Here is a 27,833-nt window from a genome sequence, read left to right on the forward strand (position 1 = left end):
TTTGCATTGGAAAGTCAACCTTCCAGATGGGTCAGATTTATAATTGGTGACAACACTGGGCAGGATGCTTTCAGGGTTCTCGCCATCGCATTTCAGTGTAACAATTTGTCAAAATTACTCTGAAATTAGACCGTTTCGCTAATGAGTGTAACGGTCAACACGACACGGGTGTTTGAGAGCAACACAGAAAGGTCAGTAAAGCTCTTGAACATGCATCAGCACAGCTATTAACCTCCTGGACAAGATAAGCTAACGCTAGCTGTTATTAGCTTGACGAACAGCCCTGTTCAAGCTGCACTACGCAATGCTCTGCTGCGTGAATGCAAATATCCAGAAAAGAGCTTAAAAACCCCAGTCAGGATGGTAATACGGTGATGTTCCACTGGTAAAACGTTTTCTTTCAACAGCAACTTTCTCTTTGGTGTTGCACTGCTCCAACTTTTATTTGCATTGTAAAACACTTCTGTGTAAATAACTGCTCAGTGGAAGAATGACAACCGTTTAAAGTGTCATAAAACTAGGTTTGTGCATTCCTTTATCTTGTTTTTGAGTTGAGTTTTAAGACGGTAATGTCCACTTTGCGCGGGCCCATTCTGGGTTAGCTTTTAGCTTCAGCCTTCAAAACCAATTAACCTGAATTTAAATTAAAGGAAGATAGCAATAGTTACCTACAGCTCGTAAGATACTACCTCCTGTTAGCCTTTGATAAAGCCTCACTTTAAATAAATCCTGAATACCAAAGCATGAAAAGGATACAAATCAATGTTTCCCATTGTTAGAAACCATAGCGAGGACCTCCAAAATGACTGTGGACAGGTAAATACAAAGTTCATACCAACATTTGCACCATTTAGATATTTAAAAACAGAGACCATCTAAACAAACTCCTATAAAAGAAACAGTCCTGGTCACAAGCATAGCAAAGATTTCAGACCAGGTTTACCTTAAATACTAATAACTTTCTTCCTCTCAAGCTTAAATATGTTGGAATCCTGACTAATTTGGGAATATAAAGTCTTAAAGATAAACCTGCCGTCTTCGTGGATGAAACGCCTCAGCTCTATGTGAAGAAGTGTCCTCTGCCATTCTTGAAGCGTTAATACTGTCCTGGTATGGACTGAAGAGAAGTCTGTTAATCGACTACATCCAGGAAGCGAGCCAGCACAGATGCCACAGAGAGAGTTCAGCTGACAGCCAGAGGAAGAAGAAGTAGATCCAGTTTTTTTTTTTCATTACCAGATCGACTGCCATCACGGTCGCCGTCACTTGCGAAAGGCTAGACTTTTTTCTACCTGTCCAACAGGTTTGCTTTGGCCAGCATCAGAAGTACAGGTGTCAGTTTTAACACCTGTATGAGATATTAGGGAAGTAATTACTTTATTTTGTTGTTCAACAAGCAGCTTGCAACGTAATCAGTTTTAAGGCTCGGAAGTGTTCTTTTATTTCTATTTGTTCCAAAACATCCTTCTTGCTTTGAAGTTTTCACTCTCTGGTCACAAAATGGTGGGGTCCATTTGTCCATTTATTTGCAGCAAAGCTTCTTTATTCAGTTTGGACCACTGGGAATTGAATAATTGTACAGAAATTGCAATTAGCAATATGTTAACAGAGAGTGTTTCCAAACTAGCATAAACTTATAACCTAAGACCTGCACAGCACACCTCTCAGACATTCAGTGCCTGAGACAGTGTATTAACAACTTCAGCTTCTATCCATTCTGTGGCATTACAACAACAAACTTCAATTTTAGTAAACACCAACATAACAAAATGCATAATGTTATAAAAGAAAAGAAGGGCACTTTTTTTTTTTTTTTTTTTTTTTTTTTTTACAAAAAATACCGTGCATTTGTATTCAATCTTACTGATACTGCACACATTGCTGCATGTCTTTTGGGGCATGTTTCTACCAGCTCTGGGTCATTTTAAGACGTGGATATGCTTTGAGCTAAACCTTTGTATTGTAGCTCAAGCAGTATGTTTAGGGTGGCCGTTCTGCTGGAAGATAAACTTTTGCTCCAGTCTCAAGTTTTTAGCTACTTCTATGAACTTGCAAATTACAATTGCGACTTTCTTCCAGGTGTGCCCTGAATTAGGCTCCACCCATTGTCCCCTCAAATCTGACCAGTTTCCTTGTATCCTCCGAAAGTTAAACAAACTGACAGAATGATGCTGCCAACACCCTGTTTCACAGTGTGGTTGAAGTATTAAGTGTGATGTGCAGTTTAATTTTTTCTACCACAGATTCCATTTTACAGGGATGTCAAATACTTCCATAAACTACAAACTTGGCATTTCGCGGCTTTCTTTTGACAATGTCTTTCGGTTTACTGCTTTTCTTTAAAGGAGCATTAAGTAAGATATTTACTGTAAAATCAACCTAAATCTTTCTCATTTGTCACCCACGATGGAAGCAACATTCCCTCTAAAAGAAATCAGTCCTCTCCATCAACAACGTCTTAGTCTAATTTTTCTCCTTTCAAACTTAGAGGTACGGTCCAGAACTACTTCAGTTAAGAGTGTAGCCAGTAGCCTGTGTTTACTTCCTGGTTCCTCAGCCAATCATATGAAAGTTCCCAGGGTTCCCAAAACAAAGCGTAGCATTTGGTATTTTATCTTTGTAAAAGCGCGAAACATGGAAGCCAGTAAGAGAAGTGGACCAGTAATAGAACACAATACAACATCGTAGACCTTTCCTGTGGAAGTAAAAATTCAGCGCAACAACGGACCGCTGAGTGAATTGCAGGTGTTCATGAAAGGCATTATGTATGTGTTGTTGGGATTATAACCACTAGGTGTCATAATTATTGTTCCTTTATAGCCCAGAGTTGCACAGCACACAAGACATAGTTGTCATGTCAGCAGATTCTTCCACCTGAGCTGTGGATTTCCGCAGATCCTGCACAGTTACAATGGGCCTCATGGCTAATATCAGTAGAATGTTCTCCTTTACTGACAGGACAGATTAGGTAGACGTCCGTGTCTTAATTTGGTTGCTGTTGTGCCGTACTCTTTCCATTTACAGATGCTGGATTGAACATAGCTCTGTGTGATGTTTAAAGCTTGGGATTTTGTGTTGTAACACAACTCTGCACCTTTTCGCTGACCAGCTGCTGTCTTCCTTGGTCTTCACGACGCTGTTTCTCTCTGACTTTCACTAACCAACCTCTGAGGCCTTCGCAGAACAGCTGTGAGTATGCTGGGATTAAATGAAACACTGATGGAATCCGTTCACTTACAAGGTGAGTCTGATGTCAGATTATAGGAGGTTGACATGGTGCACGCCACACTTTTCAGATTATTTGTCTTATTCTTATCGTCATTTTTAACCATGTATCATTTTTCCGCAACTTCACAACTAAGATGTATGAATGCTTTTTGCAGGGCACTGTATTTGAACTGTTACATCATTAAACAAAGCAATACTAGTTGGAAGTCTGCAATGACAATGCATCTTTTTTTGTTATTATTATTATTTTTACTATTTTTACTTTTTAAATCATTTTAAGAAGCTGTTTCTAAACTCCTGCACCAAATTCGGAATGGTGGTGAGCGGATTATGATAATCTGTGCTTTCATGTGACCAATCTTTCAAAGAATTATTGACAAGGAAGAACTAATGACAAACCAATGCAGTTGCCAAACACGGTCTGACACTTTAAAGACCCCTTTGCCACTCTGGAATATGCACTTTTGAAGAAGCTTTTGTGAGCAGGAGATTACCATGTCCTTTGTTTGCAGGGTCTCTGATCTCACCTCCACAAAGTGGCAAGGAAGAGACTGTCTATTGGAGTAAATCCTCCCTATATCACTGGCTCCAGGGGAGTAAATCCCATGGACTCCTCTCCTGCCGCTCCGTTGTCAGTTCGTGCCAGGTTGAGGAAGGGTGACAGTGTGATGGATGGCAGCAGGCAAATCCACTCCTCTAATGAGCTTATGAATAAATATATCTTGTCTTGCATGTGCAGATCCACGTGGCCATGAAATGGATATTTGTTACGCGCTATGCATGCGAGGGTGTGAATATGAATATGCATGTGACATGTATGCAAGCGCACATGTGAGATTAGGGTAAGAAACGGTGTTGGGGGGGGGGGGGCGGTCACACTAAAAAAGCTGCAGGCTAGCGTATAAAATGGCAAAGTTAATCTTTCTTCCTGAGAATAGAAGCTTTCGATGAAGTCATCGACAGAGAATATAGGCAGAATCAGTGTTTTTCTAGTAAAAGAGCACAACAGTCATATTCAACAAATGGATCACAGGCCCTGAATAAGAATGGCGATCTGATGAATGCAACGCACATTTCCTCGCTGCCTCAGAACGGATTCTAATAAGCAGGGGTCCATATACAGCGAGGAATTATCATTTCTGCCACCGTCTCCGTTGCGTACGGCCGCTCAGACAAAGACGCCGGCACCCACACACACACACACACACACGCGCACGCATTCACATACACACAGCGATAACGTGGGTGAGGACATACATCGGCTCGCTGTCTGCAAACCAAAGCAGAGCTCTGCAGAAACCCAACACGCGGCTCCCGTCTCTATGGCAACAGCAGAGTGCAGGACAAAAAAAAAAAAAAAAAAACGAGGTGGGGGTGGAGTGTGGGGGGGGGGGGGGATGTCCACCTCTAGAAGGAGGTGGTAAGGCATGGCGAGGCAGACTTCGCTGACACTAAAAGCTTGCGACGCCTTTGCTCAAATGTAATCAACGAAGCTCTCTGTCTTGATGAATCCTAGTCACTTTGCAGGAGCAGCTCTTCCTGTTTTCACCTCAACTCAGCCAGCTTGGCTTTTAAAGACGCGCGCGGCCGCAGGCAAGGTGCGGCTACTTTATGTCGAAGCCAGAGAAAATTGTCTGATGTAACCCAGAGTCTTACAGGGGCGGTCTGACGAAGTTACTTAACATAATGAACTACATTTAAAATGTTATTCAGGAAGTTCAATTAAAAGTGGACCAAAACATTTCACTGTTCAATCCATGTGGAAAAAGGTCACTCTTTTTCTAATGCTTACAATATTTTGTACACATTTTCCCTGTTTAAAATGTCATGCTTTTCCAGGATCAGATTTTCACATTTCTCGCTCCGTAAAGCTTTGACATGTGTGAAAAGCCCCAAACTGGGAAGAAGACTCAGTTTTATCAATTGATGGGTCTGCAAAGCTTTGTGACCATCCCTGCACCCGCCTTCACAACTATGTTGTTATTCTTTCCTGGTTATTAGGATAAAATGTTAAGGTGACATCATGGGATTCGAATTGTCCATTTATTCACTGTTTAGGCCACTCAAGGTTGCCATTAAGGCCGAATGAGATCTGGAAAACATGTAATTGTGATATTACAGTTGAACACCACAATGACGATTTTGATCACAATTAAACCACATTTTCTTGAATATTTTGTCTTTTCTCCTTTATTACACCGTTCAGCCTCCACTGCAATTATAAATACATAAACTTTGGGCTCTGTGTGCTGTGAAATCTATTCAACAACACATTGTTGGCACACATCATTTGCATTGCAAAAATAATCCAATCAAATCTTGCATCCATAGAGTTTTTTGGGAGTACGATATTGCCCACATTGATAGTGTGATGACAGCGGCAATTAAATTTGTTGTGTAGTTCCATTGGCCAGTTTCTCTTGAAATATAGAATTGTACAATATTTAACACCTAAACGTGACATTCTGTGGTAATTTGACACAAAATGCAAAATTAACTCAAGGTAAATTGTGGCTCGATGGCACTTCGAACTCTACTGCATTTCTTGTCAACCTAAACGACCAATCAATCATTCAGCAGGCCAGAGCTACTTCCCAGTATCAGAGTATATCAAAGTTATAAAAAGTTATGGTTTCAATAAAAACCCAAAATGTCCCTTTGTACTGTTCGAACAGTTTAACGTCCTGTTAATGAGATACCAGATAAAGTGTGGTAGTCACCCAAGTTTACCCTGACTGAACCTCGGAGTAGGACAATGGCTTCCTTAACCTGTTGCTGTGCACTGCTGCCCAGTGGGCTTAAACAACGGTTTCCGAAACATTCCCTCACTTTCAAGGCAAGACACATTTGGTTGATTAGAAATGTTTTCAGATGTGGAAAAACTGCTAGTGTGTGGAAGCTAAAGGAGTGTCATCAATCACTCTTAAGCTAATGCTGCCATCTGGCTACCCTATTAATTAACCAGCAGCTTGTGATGCTGTTTAATGAACCAAAACAGCAAAATGTTATAATATTCAACAGAAGGAAATTTATCTGAAAACTACTACATTTAGCATGCATTTATTGTAAACTTTTCCTGTAGTCTATATAAAAATTACTGATACACTTTATAGGTAACATTGGTAACATTAACAAGGGTAACAATCAACCTGCTGACTATTTATCATCCGTAGTAAGCAGGAGCAAATGTTACTTTCCGATTACAGCAAGCTATGCAGTTCTGACAGACGTTTTTGTGTGAGACTGTGGTGTTTTTCCTCAAGGTCATTATGCTGTGAGAATTTGACACAGGCCCGCATAGTCGGGTCGCAGGTTGCGTCTCCTACGGCCAGTCAGAAAGTATCGTCTTTCAGAGTTGCAAGGCTGCACGGAGGTTTTCCGGAAAGTACCCGCATACTTTACAGACGACAACAATAAAAGACCAGAAAAACACATCATGAGACGTAAGCAAAGCTGCTATTCATGGTTGGATTGTGTAAGGAGGAAATTCACAACACACCAGTGAAAAACTACTTAGGACTAAAATTTATCGACGCTCTTCAGTTTCGGTTACACCCTTTAGTTTTAGTTTAGTTTATTTTGAGCGTGTCATGCACCAAGAACAAAACAACCAAAGATATTACAGTAATATGTTGCTGCACAATTAAGTAGAGGGGAAAAAAACAACTAACACAAATCTGTCCACACAACAAAACGTATGCAGATGCCCGGAAAGGAGAGGGTAGAAGTAAAACTTATTGACTCTCACCCCAAAAATAATACAGTCACAAGTCAACAAAAAGCTGCTTCCTTACTCCTCCACTAAAAAAAAAACTCCATCTACTGTTATCATTATATGCACATGTGTAAAACCACACATACATATTTGCACATACTTATACACAAGTAACAATGATTTAGAAATACAAACAATGGTAAAAAAGGAATACCACACAACAGTGAATCTTATATACCACCAATGGTAGGGAAAATACCACCGGGATAGCAACAATCTGAACACTCATGCAACACAAACGCTAATGAACCTAAATATTTCTACGTATATTGTGACAAGATATACTGTTTATAGAGGGATTTGAAGTGGCAAATAAATTGATATTGCTTTAGTTCTGCTCCCAAACTGTTCCACTGTTTAAACACCACAAACGGAGACTGAAAAAACATCTCCTGGTGGTCCTTACCTTTGGAACTACATAAAGTTCCCAAAGCGTCTCAAACTACACGATTGATCTCAATGAGAAAAAAAGATTTTGAGTATTTGCTGGTAACGGGTAATAAAAAGCTTTAAACATGAGCTGTACATTGTAAAATTTAACTAGATCGTGCATTTTTAGTAATTTTGATTTAAGAAAGAGAGAAGTTGTATGATCAAAATACCTTACCCCGCCTTGTGGATAATCCATATTGCCCATTTTGCAGTAAAAACAGTGACTATAGTGAATTTTTATAATTGTTGCCCCATACTTCTGAACAGTAGATTAGATGTGGATGAATTACGGAGCAATACAGCGTGTGTAGAGCATTGTGGTCAAGGTTATGTTTAACTCTATTGATTATCGCATGGCTTTTGGATACTTTGGTTATGTTATATGACTAATACGTGCTTTCAAGCTTAGTTTATGATCTATTGTTATAACTAGAAAGTTTAACTTTCTGCTCACAAAAATAGTACGTTTTAATACATTTGAACAAATATTGTATATTTAGGATGTACCAAAACAAGAAATTTTAAAAGATTCATGGTGCATTTGTATTTTTAAAATTGGAGTGAATAGGTAAAGAATATATAATTCTCATAGCCAAAGATAAAATTCTGTAACCATGATGTAATCTAGGATGTACATGCTTTTCTTCTGAGCAATAAGTTGTTTTTTTTTTATTCTTCCTTTAATATAATAATAGTTATTTCAACTTCCAAAACCTAACAACTTGAGGTAAATGAGTGTGCTAATACTAGCACCTAAAGAGAATCTTGAGAATATTGCAGGGGATGGCACAGCCCACATTTCAGAAGGGTGTCACGCTTATACAGTGCAAAGAGTATGGGAAACATTTCTGACACAATTTTAAGCTACTTTGTCAGCGGACAATCACTTAAAAAAAAAAAAAAAATCCCACAACAGGGTAAGAGCTGCTACAAGTTCATATCTTTTACTAATCTTAGAATAATAAAAGTGAAAGGAACCAACTGATCTTTAATTAACGTCAGAGGTCAGCTCATATAATGACACATTTTTATTTTAGTTCAGATTTTACATTTAATTTTATACCTCATCTATTTAAAACAGAAGCGTGAGAGCCCATAATCACAACAGGAGGAGGGATTGAGTACTTGAGAGTTGATCATTTGGCCAGTCCTTACGCCTGACCTAGAGACTTGATCCCAGGGTGCTCCTCAGTAATCCGACTCAGAGACCACATATGATTTTGTGTGCAACCCGTGTTGACTTGTCAAACTAAACAATGCAGACCAGATGTTGCTGTGGCACGCACAAGCTGCTGACGGCGAGTACAGAGTGCACGTCCATTAGACAGGTTGCATACCCCTCTTCTTTCATGCATGTGTGTGTGTGTGTGTGTGTGTGTGTGTGTGTCTGAGCGCGAGGCTGTCTGCACACGTGCACATGCGGATCCATTATTACAGCCTTGGTAGGATTAGCGGAGCAAGGTGAGGCGCAGCCAGAATTTTAAGAGGGCTACGGAAAGCGGTTGGATTTCGAAGAACGCTTATTAGCAGAGCTCTCCCGAACACAAAAAGCTGCTCATTTACTGTTTCACATGGTCTTAACTGGGCCTGGATTAGAGCCATGGCAGAAAAGAAATGAATGCTGAAGGTATGTCTGATCCATGAAGCTGTTTGGAATCCTAAGCACTTTATTTACATAAAGCATTTATTTGGAAACAGCTTTGTGGCAAGAAAACTGATGAGAATTTGTATTTGCTTCGAGCAGATGATGACAGACAGATGATCTCTCATCAGGGTTTGTCAGGGCACATACACAATCTTCACTATATTTGTTGGGGGGAGGGGAACGGGGGTTGAGCTGATAGACCAGCATAATGTGTTACTGGGAAGTGGAAGGAAAGTGAGGAGTGTTTTTTTCAGCACTTCAGCCCCTTTTACTCTGCTACACCTAAAAAAACATTGGTTTGGTAATAAAACAACATCCCAAACTCTGAACATCTTACCGAGCTCTGTTAATCATCTAAAAAATGGAAAGATGGCCGTGCAGCTATACTGAGACTGAAGATAGAGAGTATTAATAAGCGCAGCAGCCAAGAGGTCCATGGCAACTCTGGAGGAGCTGCAGAAATCGGAAACTCAGGTGGGAGAATCAGTTGACGGGGCAACTGTTGGTCACGCATTCCTCAATTAACGGTAGAGAGGCAAGAAGACAGTCATTGTTGAAAGACAGACAAGTCAGTCACAAGGAAGAATGAATCAGCGGTTGGGTGATGAAAAATTTAAATTTCAGAGCTAATGATTGGTGAATGGGACGAAATACAAGGAAGAAAAGCGGCTAAAGGCTACAAAGGATTTTAGACCGGGGCAGAGGTTCACCTTCTAACGGGACAACGATCTTAAAGATACAGCAAGAGCGACTGTGTTTAGATCAAAGTGTGTCAAAAGCGTATCAATAGGCTACTGGGGGGATTATAGTCGTCTAGCGATCAGAAGTTTGTGGGTGCAATTTAAGCTCCCCCCTATAAAAAGTCCCCTTAACCCTAAGTTTCCTACCGATCTGTGTATCAGTGTATGAAAGTGTGCGCATTAGTGAGTGTAACTGGGCGAATGGGGCTATGGTATAAAGCATTTTGAGTGACAACTATGACTAGAAAATGTGACATAAATTCAGTCCATTTGCCTTTCCTATGTTGGAGCGATCTAGCCTAAGTCAAAAACCTTAAGACAAAAAAGAATATGACGCAACACTTTGAGCAATACCCCCAAAGACTTGCAGCTGTAACTGTGCCTCAGGCAGCCTGAATCCAAATGCACACCGCACTACTCAGGTTTTTTCATTGCAAAATAAAAATGATGGTGAAAACCATGCATCACTTTCTGCTGCTTCACAATTAAATAGCAGTTTTTAGTTTTATATATCATTTACAATCCCAAAAATCTGTCCAAATCTGTGGTGACAAAATGTGTGAAAGACTAAGGGGTGTAAATACTTTTGCAAGATACTGTATTTCATCCATCCATCCATCCATTTTCTGACCCGCTTAATCCCTCATAGGGTCAGTTTAAGCAAATGATGAAAAACCAAATCAGTTCCTGGTTGTAAAGCAGGTTCCCAGGTGAAGTTTTTTTTTTATCTCAATCCACAACCGACAGTAAAGGTTTAAGATGCTTTTTAAGAGCATTAACATAACCTTTAACAACCTCGGCCTTTTATGATGCTGAAACATAAATCTTTAGGTTAGCGGCGTTTCCTAATCAAAGATTTTACCACAGCTAAAGTTCTAATTAAAAACCCCCATATCTCTTCGTTTGTGCTGATTTCTCCTTGGGTTCAGTTTTGCCCACGTTCCAGTAATGTCCCTACTGCGGGCTTTCTAAGCAGCTGTCGACTCTCCTTTACGAATACTTCATCATCGATGCAGCACGGCCTCGTGACTCAGCTGTAAAAGCGCAGTGGCTATTGTTAACGCCGAGCACTCCCGACTACGTTAACTTTCTTTTCCTACGGAGTCGCTCCGTCAGCGTGGAAGGCCTGACACCCAGGAGTGACCGTGAACTTGAAACATTCCCATCACGAAGCCCTCGACGAGGAAAGAGAAGCTCCCGCATGTGGCTGCGAGCTGTAAAACGACACGTGAAATCGCTTTCGGAGAGCGAGAGCATCATAATTGGCGAGGACGCCACTTGATAAGGTGGTCTAATAATAGCGGCGCTACCGTGACCTTTGTTTCAGCTGGAGTTCACCCCCCTTCAGGGGATATTTATAACTTCCCAGCGTGTTCCTCGCTGGAGAACCCCGCCCTTTGTCATTGAGAAAATTAGCATGGGCAGGATGTTTTGTTCAGCCTGATGTTATTTAATTAAGAACTTCCTAAAAACAAAAAAAAAAACAAATCAGCAGACAGAGAGACTCTGTGCTGATACTGGCTTTTGATTTCCAGCTGTTCTTATTAAGATGCTTTTGATAATCTGGGCAACATAAAAAAAAAAATGCCATCAAAGCCCCCCTGAAAATTATTTCACGTCAGATAAAAACTAATTATTTGCAGCTCTTACGCAACTACTCGGACCGTGATGCCAACAAAACTCCTCAAAGCGGACCCTGAAATGACCGAGCAAATACATTAACAGCAGACAAGAGGTGAACGTTATCGCCGAGGACGGTGTCATGGCGCCATCTCAGCGAACTGGTCCGTAATTGATTGGATTTGCATGGAATCACAACATTACAAGCCTGTGTGTCACCGGGAAACGTTTTCTCAGCTCTCCACCAGCGGGATTCGCTGAAAGCACTGAGGTGGTGTATGTAACCCACTGCTCTGTTTTGTAAGCAAATTCTTATCATTGCTAATAATAGCACACTGCGGGTTTCTCCTCTCCACTCTACAGCTTTTTCATGTTCCCAGAAGGTAAAACTAAATATCCATAAAACAAAAAATAGGCAAAGACAAGAGGCCTTAAGGGGAAGTTATTAAAAGTACATAAAAAAAACTTCAAGCATTCAAATTAAAAACTGAATAAGTGTCAATTTTATATTAGATGGTGGCGCAAGTAAAAGTTGTTTATTTTAATACAAATTTAAAAGGAGAGTTGGGGTCTGAGGAAGTTACTAAAACTGAATGAATGTTGGTTGTGCTAATAAAAGAAATTATTAAGAATTTTAACATTTTCCACATTATAATCACAACTGTCAATTAATTATTATTATTTTTTTTTTTACATGAGACTCAACAGAAGAACAATGATAGACAATGAGGGGGGATTCTGAAATATGTTTACATAAAGTTAGCGCTCCTTACTCTGATACCCCTACAACAAATGAAATAGCTAATAACCTTCAGAAGTTACCCAAACAGAGTCCACCAAGCAGCAGTTTAATCTCAATATAAATCTAGCTGTCCTTCTCAGGCCTCAGAGGTTTGTTAGAGAACACCCGTAAATAAACGCCATCATGAAGACCAAGGAACTTGGCAGCCAATTAGGTGGAAAAGCTGTGGATCATTTTACAGCAATGTGAGTTTAGAAGAAGGAGAAAACAAATCCCAACATTTGGACATCCCACAGAGCACTGTTCAGTCCATTGTCTAGAAATGTAATATATAAGGCATACCGCAAATCTACCATGACATGTCCTTCCATCATAATTGACTTTAAGGCAAAGTGCGCATTGCTCCAAAGAAATGAACTATTTGTTTTGCACTTCACAAATCTGTACTTCAAGGATGTTTTGTCCATACAACAAAGTTTCCTACGAGGCGTGAAGAGAATGGACCAGTCAGATAAGACCGAAACTTGTGTTTTTGGTCTTGCAAAACAATTGTGTCGGAAAACTAACACTGAAGATCTGGAAATACCAACCCCCCCCAGGGTCAAACATGGTGGTGGCCTCATCATGCTGTGAGGTAGCTTCTCTTCAGCAAGCAGGCAGTGAAGATGGTCTCAGCTGATGAGAAGATGGCTGGAGCCGAATACAAGAATAAAGATTCGAGACTAGGGTGGTCTAGTCTAAAATGGTCAGGGCTAAAATGGAATGATTTACATCAATGCGTGTTCATGGGTTGATTAATTATCTTATCAGTCACTTCGTCTTTCGCCAAAACTGGCTAACTAACTATCAGAGAGGACGTAAACATCTCAGAATATTCCCCATGGCTGCAGCTGAGACGTCACCGTGCTACAGGGGCCACCGACTGCCTCTCTAAAGGTATTGTCCATCTGTCTGCGAAGAATTTAACGGATTTTCATTTGCGTTAATAAACTGAGAGTGAATGAAAGGCTACGGCGGCACACGGCCCGTACGCAACTTAATTAAATTCCTCTTCTTACCTTTCACAGTCAGCAACAAAGTGATGTATTTGGGAGGGACAGCAGTGCTGTCAACAGCCTGATATATGACCAGGCTGTCAGGCAAAGCGAGACACAGTGTCCACCCACCTATGGGGACTACTTTTGTAATCAACACGGCAATCGAGTGTTAAAGCCGGCCAGAAGCAGGAACCCGAACGCCACACGAGCACCGCGTAACATCATCCCGACTTCAGACAGTGAGACGTGGACATTAACCTTCAGTCCGCCTTTGCACTGTCATGAAATTTCTTAGGTCTGTGATACGCTTGTTTGACAGGAGCTAAGATGTTGAGCGGTTATGTGAATCAATATGACCCTGGCTTGCTCTATAGGATCTATGGCTTTTTAAACTCACATAAGTGGGGCACATAAATTTGGTTCAAAGCTTGTCAAATTGTCCTGTCAATAAATGCGACCTGAAGGATGCTGACGCAGACTGCGAGATACTTAAAATGCACAGAAGAAAGTAATTACGGGAAAGACCATATAACCTCAGACTCAGATTTAAAGCAGCATCTTTAGGTCCGGGGAGAAGTTCCTTTACGGTCATTTTATTTTCGTAGCCATCAACAGACATCACTGTGATTACCCTCGGCAGAATTGGTGAAGTTGGTTCCAATTGACTCGTTTACTGACGCAAACTCGGCTTTTAGACATAGCTGTATGGCTGGACGCTAGCATGTTTTATTCAATCATCCCAAAAGCAGGTCTGATGTGTATATATCCAGTTGTGTCCAAGTTTGGACTACCTAAGCTGTTGATTTGAGCTTAAGTTGAAGAATTAGGAGCATACCCTATTCTATCTACTTTGTGCAATACATTAGTTGTACTGACAGCTACACAGTATGATGCTGCTACTACCATGCTTGCCTGTTAAAACGGGTCTAGAAACAAGTAAAATGTTCTTAAAGTTAGTGTATTTATCCTTGATTTGAGCAGGTATATAAGATTATCTGCCAATGGAATTGGAGTATTTTGACCCCTAAAATAAGATAATTAGACATCCTGCACTTGAAATAAGATGATGGAGATGAATTGTTCCTTCTTTAAGTGCAAAAATATTGTTCCATTGGCAAATCATCTTATTTACCTGCTCAAATCAAGGACAAATACACTCATTTTAAGAACATTTTACTTATTTTTAGTTCTGTATTTGCAGTGTATACCGTGTTCTTAGGTTTCAAAGTCTCATCTTGACTGTTCCAAACATACATAACTCTGGTCATTGCTCAACCTTAGTCTCGTCTTTGTCCCTAAGCATAGTTTTGAAAGCTAATTGAAGTTCCTAGCTGTGTAATCATTCCACCTTGAAATCAAATATTTTGGGGGTAAATTATTACAAGCTATTATCTTTCAACAGCAGCATATTATATATTTTTGGTAATTTTAGGGCAGCTAAAGGTTTTGTTGTAGAATTGACATATTCACCTAGCACATCCTTAAGGTTTCTGCATACTTGCTGTTTCAAAAATAAAATATTTTAGTCGCTTGCCTTCTTAAACTGGTAGATGAATCCAAAAAAATGACACCATGCTGTATATATCCATCAATGATATTCAAACGTGTTCACGAGAAAAACAAGATCCTGCATCTAAAAGAGAGGATGCGGTCTGTTTCCTGGCTGGCTCCATCAGGTCCAATCACACCACGAGGAATTATAAATCACGGAAACCTTCACCCACCGCCGACTCGATAAACATGGCTATTCAGCGGCTCTCGTTTCAAGATTCCTAGCATCGTTGCCTTCTGCGTTTTGAATGACAGCTGACAAAGTAAGCTCATCAAAGCCCTCTCCAGGTGGTGATGCTAAGTGGTGTGAAAAAAAAACTGGCTGAAGGCGCCTCATCAAAAGGCATTCACCTGAGACCAGCGATAGCAGCTGCTGATGAGGTGTTTTTTTTTTTCTGCCAGACAGTGTTATTGAGACATTTTGTTCTGTTTCACAGATGAGCTAACAGCCCCCCGGGACCTCGCAGCGGAGGCAGGGATGCCGGCAAGCGCTGGAAGGAGGAACCGTGTCCCGGCGCATGACTGGGTGACTCCGGTGTGCTACGACATGCTGCTGCCGACTGCAGAGCGACAAGGGGGAAAACAACTCCCCACCAACTCCAACCCGTTTATGCAACCATATGCCACAAACGACGCCGCACTCTGGAAGGAAAAGTGAGACGCGCATCAGTAAGAGCAGGCACCATCAGCCGCCCACAGCTTGTGCTTAGACACGCACACGCACACACACACACTTCAACAGACATATACATACACACGCTAGAAGACAATCGAACGCTCACCCACGCTGACGCATGAAACAGACCAGCTCGCCACACACACAAAAAAAAAAAAACACTTACATTATCACACTCTGGTTGATTCACAGGCCCTCAAGCCCACACTGTGATTAGAGTTCAGCTGTTTGACAGTTTGCATCAATTTCGAGGGAGAGAAATGACTTTTCTCACTCTCCCCCCCATTAGCCCCCATGTCTGCACAAACGTGACTCGAACCAGCGGTCAGCACAGATGCTCCAGCTGCGAGCTAAGACAGCAGACAAGACTCCGGCTGAGCAAAGGTGGAGCAGCAGGTGAAAGAGAGGTTGGGAGGGAGGGGAGTCAGGAGGGGAGACAGGAAGGGAGGGGGGGGGGGGGGGACAAGCAAAAGGAGGGTGTGGCCGGCCTCACCATTTTCAAACCAGACCTCGCATTCCTGAAGGCTCGAGTACGGCACCAGGTCCCCTCCTTCCAGCGGCGCGAGCAATCCTTCCTCCCCGAGCAATGACCAGTTCATCAAAAACAGCGAGGGAAGAAATGTTGGAAGAGATCAGGTGAGGAGGGAGGGAGGGGAGGGGGGGGAAGCAGCTGCTGGTAAGCAGGGCGGAGGATAAGTAGAGGGGCCAGAGGAAGCTCTCCCTCTATCTTCACTTGACTCCTCTCTCTCTCTCTCTCTCTCAGGAAATCTCCACAGGTTTCAGTGGCGATGCCGCCCGCTCCGCTCAGGCGCAGTAACTGATACGGAGCCGGGACAAGCTTTAGAAGTGACGGGAGGAGCGAGAGGAGGAGGAGGAGGAGGAGGGAAGAAAGGAGAGGAAAGGATGAGGAGGAAAAGAAGAGTGCAGCAGTCGCCGAGCCACTGGGGAAAGAAGGCGGCACGGAGGTGACAACTCCGTTACAGGACCGCGCGGCGAAGCTGTCGGGTGACGAAAATCTTCAGCGCTGCCAAACAGATCAGGGGTGAAGAAGAAAAAAACATCAAGTGGAGTTTCCTGCGCATTCAGAGAAAGGTGAGCTCCTCGTTTGCCTGGGCGACTGCATTAGCGCTCACTATGTTATGTATAGATGTGAGAGGTGTGCTCTCTCTCTCTCTCCCCACAGGAGCAGGAGCCCAGGTCTCCAGCAGATGAATGGTGCAGTGCTGCTGTTCTCATAGCAACCACAGAGCAAAAAAGGAGGGGGGGGGGGAGAAGGGTGGGTGCTGAGGCAGGGAAGAAAATGGCATAAAAAAAGGGGGAGGGCGTTATTAAAGGGACACAGTTTTGTTGTTCAGGAACGGAGCTTTGGGAACACATTGGATCAGAAACTGAAAAAAAAAAAAAAAAAGAACAACGGATTTCATTAAAGCCAACTCTATTTTCCTCTTGGGCTCAAACGTCTCGTCTGTCCTTGTTTCACCCTTGGAACTCTGTTTGCACAGCTGCAGCCATGTTTTATGGCTACTTAGAGGTTCAAATCTTCTGGGGGGGGGTGGCCACTTTATTGAGCACTGCCCTCGCATTTGTTGAAGCGAACACCTGTAAGGTTGTGAAGCTGCGATTCTGGTTTTATTAATCTCCTTCAGCGACAGTTATTGCCCTAGAGTGACATCTCCAGACCCCTGAAAATGTTACCAACGAGCCTTAAAGTGGTGCCACAGTTAAAGGACAAGCTTCTACAATGCACCACTAATTGAAAATGACACAACCGAAGCATGGGGCGGCACTGTAGATAAGCGTAAGAGCATGCAAACTATTTTATTAACACACACACACATCTTCATCTTAAGCATTAAAAAATGCCATGACATTTTGCCAAATAAAGTCCGCAGAGCTTTGTTTGCAGCAAACTGAGAAACATCAACATTATCAATGAGTCAAAACTGGTCGTTTTGTGAGCCAAACTGGTGCTAATTTTATGAGGTTTAGGCTACATGTTTGAACTTATGAGCCAAGGAGAACAAGGAAGTAAAATTAAACTTTTACAGGAAAAGTCCTAAGGGCAAAAAATGACCAATGCTGTGTTTGAACACTTGCTGGCTCATTCATGCTAATTATATCATCTTTCGGTTATTTACTTAAATGTGCTTACCCTTGCACTTATTATCCGCCTTGGGAAAAACTATACAATTTAGCTATTGTGCTTATTCCAGCATATTTACATTGCCGTATATACGCCGTAATGTTGAGCAATGTGCACTGTCCTATTGATTTAATTACACAAAAATGTATTTATGTGCTAGGCTAATTTAAAAAAACAAACACAAACTTGCAAAAAACTTCATAACAGGTGCTAATGCATTTGTTTTCACTGAATTACCCTATTGTGGGACAATAAAGCAATTTCTTATGTTAATGCCGCCTCTAAAAACTGCTTGCCTTATTGATGCTAATCTTGTCATAGCCTATTCACCTAAATTAGTTCAGCCTGGGATCTACTTGTGTGCTCGACCGAGCACAAAAAAACTAATTTCAGAGAAAACTGAACGTTTGTGAAACTACTAAACACAACTTGAGTGGGAACACACCTTTCCTGATCTTCAGCCTGAGTCAGTGTTGTAGTACTCGAGTCCGAGACTCGAACTCGAGTCCGAGTCATTAGCTAAATTTAGAGACTCGTGACTTGACTTGGACTTGCGCACTGATGACTCGAACTTGGACTCGGACTCCTACATTCAGATCATTCTGACTCGGAAATTGAGAAAAAGACTCGACTTTTTTTTATATCATTAGGCTATAATTTTAATATGTCATTAGAATATTATTTGGTGTATGATTTTAATATCTAAATGTCGTACCGCGCACGTGACGTCACCATCTCATGAGCAACGCCCCTTGCCGCTAAGGTTGGGCAAACAGTGTGAGAGCGCACGTAGCAACCAGCCGTTACACATGCAACAGATACAACGATATGACCGAGTTTACAGCCGTTAAACTTTCACAAGAGGATGTCCAGGCGCCCATTTTACTGGTAGAACTGTGGAACAACATACCAACATTCAGCTCAAACCATGGCTTGAGTGTCGATGGCTCGGAAAGACTGGGAAACTGGCCAAGTTGATAGAAAGGTAAGTCGATGTTTTTCTCCTGCTCGGCGTTCATAGCGTCATTGGCCGTTTTTTTTTTTTCTGTTTGTAGTCACCGTCCAGGAATCGGTATAAATTTTCCGGCCCGCCGAACAATTTAGTCCGGTCCGGTGGCCAAATGCATTATCATTATCCAACGGCTGTATCTCCTCGCTGCAACGACCGATCTACACCAGATTTGTTGTGAGTCATGGGGGAGGGCTGCCGAACGCGTTTGTGGGAATAGCCCGGTGGACGGGCGAGGAAAATGCGTAACAGCATCTGCGGTGGCGGGCGGACCCCGCCCGCCGGCCGGCACCGCGGCGGTGCGCGAACACCGCCCGCCGGCCGGCACCGCCGCGGTGCGCGAACACCGCCCGCCGGCCGGCACCGCCGCGGTGGCCAATAGGCCAGAGTGCGCTTGGCTGCGAGGGCCGATCGACGCCGCTTGCGGCTTTAACATCCTTCATATGCGGCCTATCAGCGTACCTCGAGTCGCTGTTGCACGTTCCATAACAACAATGTTTAAAAACCATGGTTAGGAGACGTCTTAGACTTGGAAAAAGCAGTAGTTTTACCAAGTAAAACCAAGGGTAACTACAGCGAAAGAGTTATTAGTGCAATGGACTGTTACTGATTCATGTCATACATCACACGTCAATAGTGACTCGACTCGGACTTGACTCGGATTTTTTTTTTAATGACTTGGACTTGACTCGGACTTGAACACTGGTGACTCGAACCTGGACTCGGACTCGAGGCATAGTGACTTGACTACAACACTGGCCTGAGTCGGTGCCACAACGGTGTTAGAGCGCACACCAGCTCCCCCCAATTAAACTCCCACAGCACTAATATTTTTTAAAGTCTGATTAGGATTATGTTTAGCCTAATAACCAGACAGATCTTTTGAATAGACAAAAACAAGCAAAACAACAGCCAAAAAAACAAAACTAAGAGACAGAATAATTAACTCCTTTGCCCTATATCACAGAAAAAGGTTATGAAGAAATCTGATCCAAAGTGGAAAAAAAATTTCCCATCTATTAGCTATCATTAAGTGTGGGTGTTGGAGATGAACAATTTAACATAACCTAGGAGGTGCCTGTAAATAATTAGTGATCTAAACAAAAATCAATTAGCTGCAATTTCTATAAATCATGATAGCATGTTTGTTCAACTAGACCTGCTGCAATAACACAGAACAATAAGCGATTTGTTAAGATTCATACAAATCCAAAAAAAGGTACAATAACATGAAGTAAAATACAGAAAATCCAAACAGAAAGAGAAGTTTTAAGAATTTAACTCTGGTAGGGACATAATACATCCACATGTTGTGACTCAGGATTTCAATTCTGTTGTATACAGAATCAAAATCCACAAGATTTGACATTTAAGCTGCAGTGGGAAACATAATAACAGGATCTATTCTTTATTTGTTCTCAAATGTAGAATAAGAGAGATTCTATAGCTTTCTTGAATAAAATGTAAAAGCCAGCCAGCTGCAGTTGAGTTCAATAAATTGCCAAAGGTAAAAAGAAAAAAAAGGTTAAGTATAAGGATTTAATCCATAAATCCATCGATCTGAGACCAAGATTATAATACAGAAGAATACTCTAAGCGTATATTTAGAACATTCCTGAGCTTTTGTCATAGAGAAAGGCATCCAGGTTCCTAATTTTTCTTAATTTCAATGCTCAGATTAATAAATTGGCTCATGAACACAAACGGCTACACTTCCAAATGTTTGAAATTACATTTTTATACTTTTTATACATTTTATACAGACAAATCCAAGCTAAAATACCTAAACAGGTGTCGTCTACTGTGGATATGCAATTTTATCACTTGGCCCACGACAAACCGACAGACATGTTATCATCTGATTTGAATGAGTCCATTCAGTCTTTCAAAGAAACTAAAAAGAAGTGATATTTGCGTTTAAGGATATTTCATATTTTAAATGTTCACACTGCCTAGCGCCTGTAACATAAGCATTTTTGTCATCACTTTCATACACCTCCCCCACAGGGCATCGGCACTTACATTTCAATCACGCCTCTTTACTCTTAACCTTCACTCCTCATTTTTCACCTGCGACAATGGAGCTGAAAGTGTCACATTTTCTTTCAGTCGAGCAAATTATTCAGCGGCAGCAGGGACCGTCGAGAGGGGAAATAATGTCAATAATTGAAGAGCGATTTTCTCCAGGTGTGACGCTGGCCTAAGGAGGCGCGCAGATGGAGATGTCAAAAAAAATATATAATGTCAGCAAAAATGTTGTAGAGGATACTGACTGCCTCCTGAAACGTGGGACTGGCCAGGGATGCATGAAGAGAACGAGCGACCAAGGTGTCCCACATACCAGTGTTTGTCAGAAATGCACTGAGTGGGAATAGATCAGAAAATGTTGTACTGCTGGACTGATTTACATAATGCTTGGATTAAAAGGAAGCTTTGTCAGAACGACGATCTGAAGCTTTTTAAGCATTCAGAGATCCTATTATTTTAAATGTCAGTACAAATTATTTTTTAACCTGTATGTGCCAACTGTTTCATTGTTGGGAAAAATTATGTTTTTCTGATTCATTTTGTCGGAAAGAAAAATAAATTATGGAAAGCAGGGGTATTTAAGAAACAGTTAAAAAAGAGCAAGAGCGGAACTCTCCTAATTTAGCTTCATACTTCTGACATGCTAGGTAAACTAATCAGGTTTTACTTCCTGTTTTCCAACATCACAAGCACAGTTATACTACTCCTCAAGATATCGCTAACTTTTAACAGTTTCCTCCGAGGTTCGGCCCTTTCGCCCTTGTTGTCCATCATTTGCACAGACATGAAAGAGGCTGAACTCCAGACACATTCCTGAACACTCCTGGACACATGGAGCCTGGTGGTGAAATATGCTGCTGAAGATTCTCAGTCATCTAGGAGATGACAAATCCAAAAAAAATGAAAAAACAATCTGACTTCAGTTCTCGTAGTTTAAAACCTTTCACTGTTCATCCGAAGAGTCAAAGCTAGGAGATGCCCGTGAATAATTAGTGATCTAAACAAAAATCAATTAGCTGCAATTTCTATAAATAGTGATAGCATGTTTGTTCAGCTACACCTGCTGCAACAACACAGAACAATTAGTTACTTGTTAAGATTCGTACAGATCTAAAAAGGTACCATAACATGAAGTAAATAAAGAAAATCCAAACACAAAGAGAAGTTTTAAGAATTTAACTCTGGTAGGGACATAATACATCCACATGTTGTGAATCGAGATTTCAATTCTGTTGTATAAAAAATCTAAATCCACAAGATTTGACATTTAAACTGCAGTGGGAAACATAATAACAGGATCTATTCTTTATTTGTTCTCACATGTAGAATAAGAGAGATTCTATAGCTTTCTTGAATAAAAGGTAAAAGCCAGCCAGCTGCAGTTGAGTTCAATGAATTTCCAAAGGTAAAAAAAAGGGTAATTATAAGGATTTAATCCAAAGATTCATGTAAAAATCTAAGTATAAAATGAGAGCAATCCTGAGCCTTAGTCATAGAGAAAGGCATCCAGGTTCCTAATTTTTATTTTCAATTTCAATGCTCAAATTAATAAATTAGCTCATGAAAACAAACAGCTACATTTCCAAATGTTTGAAATTACATTTTTATACTTTAACAGACAAATCAAAGCTAAAATACCAGAACAGATGTCGCCTTATGGTGGATATGCAATTTTATCACTTGTACCAAAGAACCCACGACAAACCGACAGACATGTTGCCGTCTGATTTCGGTGAGGGTGAGGGTTGGGTTAGACGTTCCAAGCTTCTAAGCTGAACGTTCTGTTCTGCATATCCAAAATCACACCAACCGAAACCTATGAGTCTGTTTGCAGTTCCCACAACATGCGGTTTGGCCTTTCTGATCACTTAATGCTACGCATATGTCGGATGAAAGGGAAGTCAGTGGAATGATTACACAGTCAGACTGCCGTTGCAGTTTTAACACTCATTGCTCATTTGGCTCAGACAAACAACAGTTTTAGCTGGTGGAACATCTGGAGAGCAACTTTTGTATTGAAATGATTTACAGATGTCTTGCACCGACAGAGGTCGGAGAAAGAGTTAAAACTGCTGCAAAAGAAAGCACCTGATTAACTTTATCCTCACAAGCGACAGCTGCAGTCCCTGCTGTCCTCCCTGCTCGAGCTATCTTCTGTAGTAACATCTGTAGTAGCGTCTGTGGCATAAACTGCGTTGAGTCCTCTTTCTTCAGACTTGGGTTTATGCTTTCCCTTAAATGAGACATTGCGGCACAAGTGCTCCCTCCATCCTTTTGTCTGTGTTGCCAGTAAGCAGTGACACATCCATTCTATATATATTTAAATTAAAAAGGCCCGTGTTTTAAAGAAAATGGCCCATTCTGTGATCACTGTGAGAGATTTTCAGACAGTGCCGTTCTTGGTCATCTGTTATTGTTCATTTATGACGTCCTTCATGTTTTAGAAGGTGTGACTCGAAGGCATTTTTGCTTTAAATAAGATGCTTTTTTAATTTGTAATTATACATACAAGGTACATAAAACTAAATTTCGTAGACCAGATAGAGGGTTAGCCTGAGCCGCCGCGACTGAGCGCGCCGCCACTAATGGCTGACCTGACCAGCATGTTTTTAAATGGTAGGGGAAACCTACCACAAATATAATAATCCTAATCATCTTTAGTGTGATTGTAACATACATTCAAATGAAAATTGCATTTAACCCATTCCTTAGGCTGTCACTGTGCAGCGCCCAAGGAGCATTCTGGGACAAAGGGTCTTACTCAGGGAGCCCAGAATGGCAGTCTGTGGAAATGGAACCGGGGAACTTGCAGCCTTTCCAGGATGCAAGCACTCTGCTCTAACCACTAATCCCCCCACCCATCCCCCACCCACCCGTATTTAAATGACTTATTGGCATAGACAAAACAATGAAAAAGCTAATTGCTATTTGTCTATATTTCACACCTTCAAGAATTATGTCTCTGTCTCATGATAAAAACACCAAAGGTCTTACTGAGTAGCAGAACCCAATTTGTAACCCAATGTGGAGAAGTGAGCAGGATCAGTATTGATGTGATCTTTTCGATGTACAGTACATTTTCTCTAAAAATAACTCTAGAACTCTAAGAAATAACAGGCTTGTTTATGCGTGATTTTTATGTGCTCACAGGAAAATGCATCTTTAAAAACGTCTCAGAACGAGCGCTCCAGTCATCTCCCCCCCTTGGGAAATCAAAAATAGCCCCAATTAAAGCTACTGACTCAAAGATGCAGCATTCATCAGAAGTAGATAATTTACCCTAGTTCACTGTTCTGTAGGACCACCCACATAGTGATCAGATCTGACTCAGCAGTACTGTACACTGTGCTCTGTTAGTCCTGACCCTTCTGACGAATATTTGGATGCCCACATCAGTGGATACCAGGCTCTTACCACAGTAAATTTCGCTCCATGACTCAGAGACGCAGCACCCTTTAATATTTAAAATATAGCAAATTAAAATCTACTGCATGTAGCCGACATAACTGCAAATTAAAGTGGGAGAAAAAAATAGATCATAGCTTTGGCGTGGTTTTGATGCCGTTTTACACGAAGATCCGCGGGGAGACTGTAATTGTATTGATTGCAACCATTAATTAGAGAGGAGCAGTGTAATCTGCAGATAGATGTTGAAGTAATTCCCTTTAAATGTTCGAGAGAGGAGCCGGGCCAATCAATCATCTGGGGCGATAATCTCTGGCGAGCCCGACACTTGACTGAGAACAAATAACTAATCAGTGATTACAGCTCATAACAATCAGGCGGCGAGATATGGCAGCGAGAACTAGGCGCTCGTTTGACTTAAACAACACTGGATCATAAAAAGAAAACACAAAGCGTCTGTGTATTATGAAACGTGCATCAACACAACATATTGTTGTGTACAAAACCTGCAGGAAATTTAGTGTTGCTAATATATTCAATCAGCAGATCTTTGGCAACAACTCCAAAAGCCTGGCCACTGCAGGTGGCACCCTACTTACTTCCTTCATGGACGCACCATTTCTTTTCCTCTTCTACTTTCTCATTGTAGTGTCCATAGAACATCAAATACTCCCTGCATAAATTATAATAAAACTACTTACATGTATAAATCAAGCGGCGAACTATGGCGAAAGCAGTACTGCTCCACTTGTGAGAGTAAAATCTGTTGGGCTCTTATTGGCATTAAGACATTGCCAGACAGGACACTACTAAAAAAAATAAGAAAGAAATCTACGTTATGACGCAGAACTTTAAAAAGTGACACCAGAACAAAGCAGAGATATCTGCCGGCTATCACTAAGGTCCAGGAGTTGGGAACATTATAATTTCTCATTGCGCAACAGTGACAACAGGTACTAAAAGGTGGACCGAAGCAAAGATTTATAGCGGTGTCTTTTTTTTTTAATTAGAAGATGTTTAGCCTGGTCTACACTGAACTTGAATATCGACCTGAAACTAAGCCTAAACAGGCTTTGTATTTAAATGACCCAAAAGTAATTGAAACACTTTCTTTTTAAATCAAATGTCGGCACAGTGCCGTCCAGAAATTCTTTAAAAAAAAACACATATGTCTGCTAATCCGTTATTAATGGACCAAATCAAAGCAAAGCTACAGTCGGTTCTGTACTAGAGCCTTTCTGAAACCTTTTGATAAAGACGATAAACAGTGAATTGATTATGTTATGGTAGCAGATACTTCAGCTATTTAGGATGTAATAGATGACACACTGGTTGACTTCCTCTACATGTTGCTTTTAATTGGTACTGTAATGCCCTTTGGCAAGAAGTATCAAATGCATTTAATCAACAATAACGGCAGCCCTATAATAAGCATGTTCTCATGAAAAGGTGATAATCTTAGAAGTATGTTTTGTTGTATTTGTTTAAAAAAAACAACATTTATTTTAGCTGTATTATAACGGCGTGATTTCCCCCAGGAACTAGAGACTTTAAAGTGCTCTTTGCTTGATCCCCTTTATTAACCCTGCAGGAAACAAGAGAAACACGAAGATTGGAGTGGGATCAAAGACCCACAAAACAGCCATGGCAGGGAAAAACTACTACCGATGTTATCCTGATCATTCAGAGTGGGGCATGAAGTGCTGATTGGTTAAGTGCTCCAAGCGCCTTATTTCGCACTAGGTTGTCTCACTTTTAGTCTCAGCGGCCACTCTTAAAATCTGTTAACCTCAAGCTGAATCACAAGAACAGTTGTCACTGATTATAAACACAAGGCTGAAACGCTGATGTTCGGGATCGCTCTGGACGTTGCGGTGAGGGTGCATCGTCAACTGGTGAATAATCCGTCATCTGTGACCGTCTCGCAGCTCTCAGATATAAACAAAAATATGTGACATGACCAGATTTCAGCTAACAGTACCTTTTTTTAATATTATTTTAGTCTGTGCTGTGTGCTGCACTGACTATCAGAGCAGAATGGATACTACAGAGAAAAGGGGAAGATTACACCAATCAATTGCAGGTATACTTATTCTAATAAATATAATTCGTAATAATTAAAAACTTCAATCACAATAACTGTCACATATGTATCCTTCCCCATAGTTAAAAAAAAAAACAATTCTCATATTGATATCTAATCCTAAAAGGAACTTTATCAAATAGCTTAATACAAAGTACCTGCTTTTGTTTTGTTTTATTGTTCCTTGAAAAATACCATGAATGTCACTGGAGAGACAGATCAATATTAGAAGAAATGGTAAAATATAAATGAACAAGGCGTTTCATAGCAGCCTTAAGAGTCAGTTGCACAAGTCAACCCTTCAAGCATCTGAAGCACCTCTAGAGAGTTGTCACGTCAACAGAGGGGAATGAATCAGAAACTCAATGATTCTCCTAAAAGGTCAGTCCCGTCATTGCATTTTTATTCAATCAGAGCCTAGAGGTTGAATAATAAGTCCTTACCAGTCCACCGCTCTGCTCCCCCACAGCCAATAAGGAGCTGCACAGGAGGGCCAAGAGAAGAAGCCACTGACGAGCTGTGGTGTGGAGGATTGCAGGAGTGCAGCATCCTTCTGTCCCGCTGCTGTTCGCTCTCTGGTGCATTCCCCTGCCATCCCTGTTCCTCTCACCTCTGCCATCTCTGCCATGGGAGGTGTTCCAAAATGCGCGGCCAGCACTACACTCGGGCTGAAACCGTCAAGCTGTGCCGGAAGCGGCGCTGAGTTGAATTAATTAAAGGGTGAGACAGCCGAGGTGGTGGAGCCCGTGCACAATCTGGTGCTCAATGTCGCTTGAGAGCAGACTGGTCTTTGAGGACTTGATGGACGACGGGTGCCATGGGGGACGTTGTCATTTGGTCAGATGAGGTGAAACCAGAGCTGATTCACTTTTAACTGCTCTATAGACCCACTGATATTTGATCTGAACAGCGAACATGATTTAGTTAATGTTGCAATGCAACGTGTTTTTTTTATGTGACATTCTTATTTAAACCAAAAAGCAATAAGTAATGGGACAAACGTAGAATTATATATCAAATAGTTTGAAACTCCTTAATTCTCAACCGTCTGGTTCCAAGCAGCATTTATTTATTGCGGCGCACTATGGCAGATGGAGTATGGTATGACGTCATACTGCATCTCTATATGTTATTCTCCAGTCTCTTGTTTACATAGCTGGGCCAGCTGCGAGTGCGTATGCCTATGTGTGCATATACATGCATGTGCGCCTGCGTGTACGTGCATGTGAACAGCTGCCACCCAGTTGCATCCCTGCCCTAAAATACCACCGTCAGAGTAGCGTAGCTTTGGAGCAACATGGCGAAGAGCACCTCAGCAGATCAAAATGGTCTCTTGCCAACAGCATCATAAAGTTAGGAGTTACTTACTTCTTTATTTGAAATGTTCCTCCTATGGTGATGCTGTTTTGCTGTGTTTTTATCCTTTACAAATCTGCGCATTGGAGGCGACATATGAGAAAGGAAAGGAGGGGCCAGGTGGCAGCTATAGTGGAAGTAGAGAGGCACACATCTTGTTTTGGTCTAGAATATGGGTCACTTTTTAAAACTGAGAGCTACTTCATTGGTGTTGTGTCATACGAAGGACTACCTGTACTGACCATTGAACTAAAAGAGTCAGAGTTCACCTTAACCTTAAGTAAAATAAACATATTTTCCATGCTTTGTTATAGATATTGTTGTTTTTAAATCTATATAAATGCAAGTGTGAATAAACAGGAA

At 41.3% G+C, this 27,833-nt stretch overlaps 1 protein-coding gene and 1 long non-coding RNA gene across 11 annotated transcripts in view; one reads left to right on the forward strand and one right to left on the reverse strand.

Moving 5' to 3' along the window:
- The window catches only part of tanc2b (tetratricopeptide repeat, ankyrin repeat and coiled-coil containing 2b), a 155,978-nt gene that overhangs the window by 76,196 nt on the left and 51,949 nt on the right, over positions 1-27,833 (reverse strand). For 2 of the 10 annotated variants that reach the window (XM_036142104.1, XM_036142103.1), the window contains exon 1: positions 15,940-16,303. The exons of the other annotated variants lie outside the window; for them this stretch is intronic. In XM_036142104.1, the coding sequence (XP_035997997.1) occupies positions 15,940-16,045 (106 nt within the window). In that variant the 5' untranslated portion in view covers positions 16,046-16,303. Of the gene's footprint in view, positions 1-15,939; positions 16,304-27,833 lie in introns of those variants that run through there. 10 annotated transcript variants of the gene reach the window in all.
- LOC110369086 lies at positions 15,986-16,889 on the forward strand. Its single transcript, XR_002428688.2, has 3 exons — positions 15,986-16,082; positions 16,210-16,538; positions 16,630-16,889. It is a non-coding gene; the product is annotated as an uncharacterized LOC110369086 (long non-coding RNA).

The sequence above is a fragment of the Fundulus heteroclitus genome, chromosome 10, assembly GCF_011125445.2.
Source record: "Fundulus heteroclitus isolate FHET01 chromosome 10, MU-UCD_Fhet_4.1, whole genome shotgun sequence".
NCBI lineage: Eukaryota > Metazoa > Chordata > Actinopteri > Cyprinodontiformes > Fundulidae > Fundulus > Fundulus heteroclitus.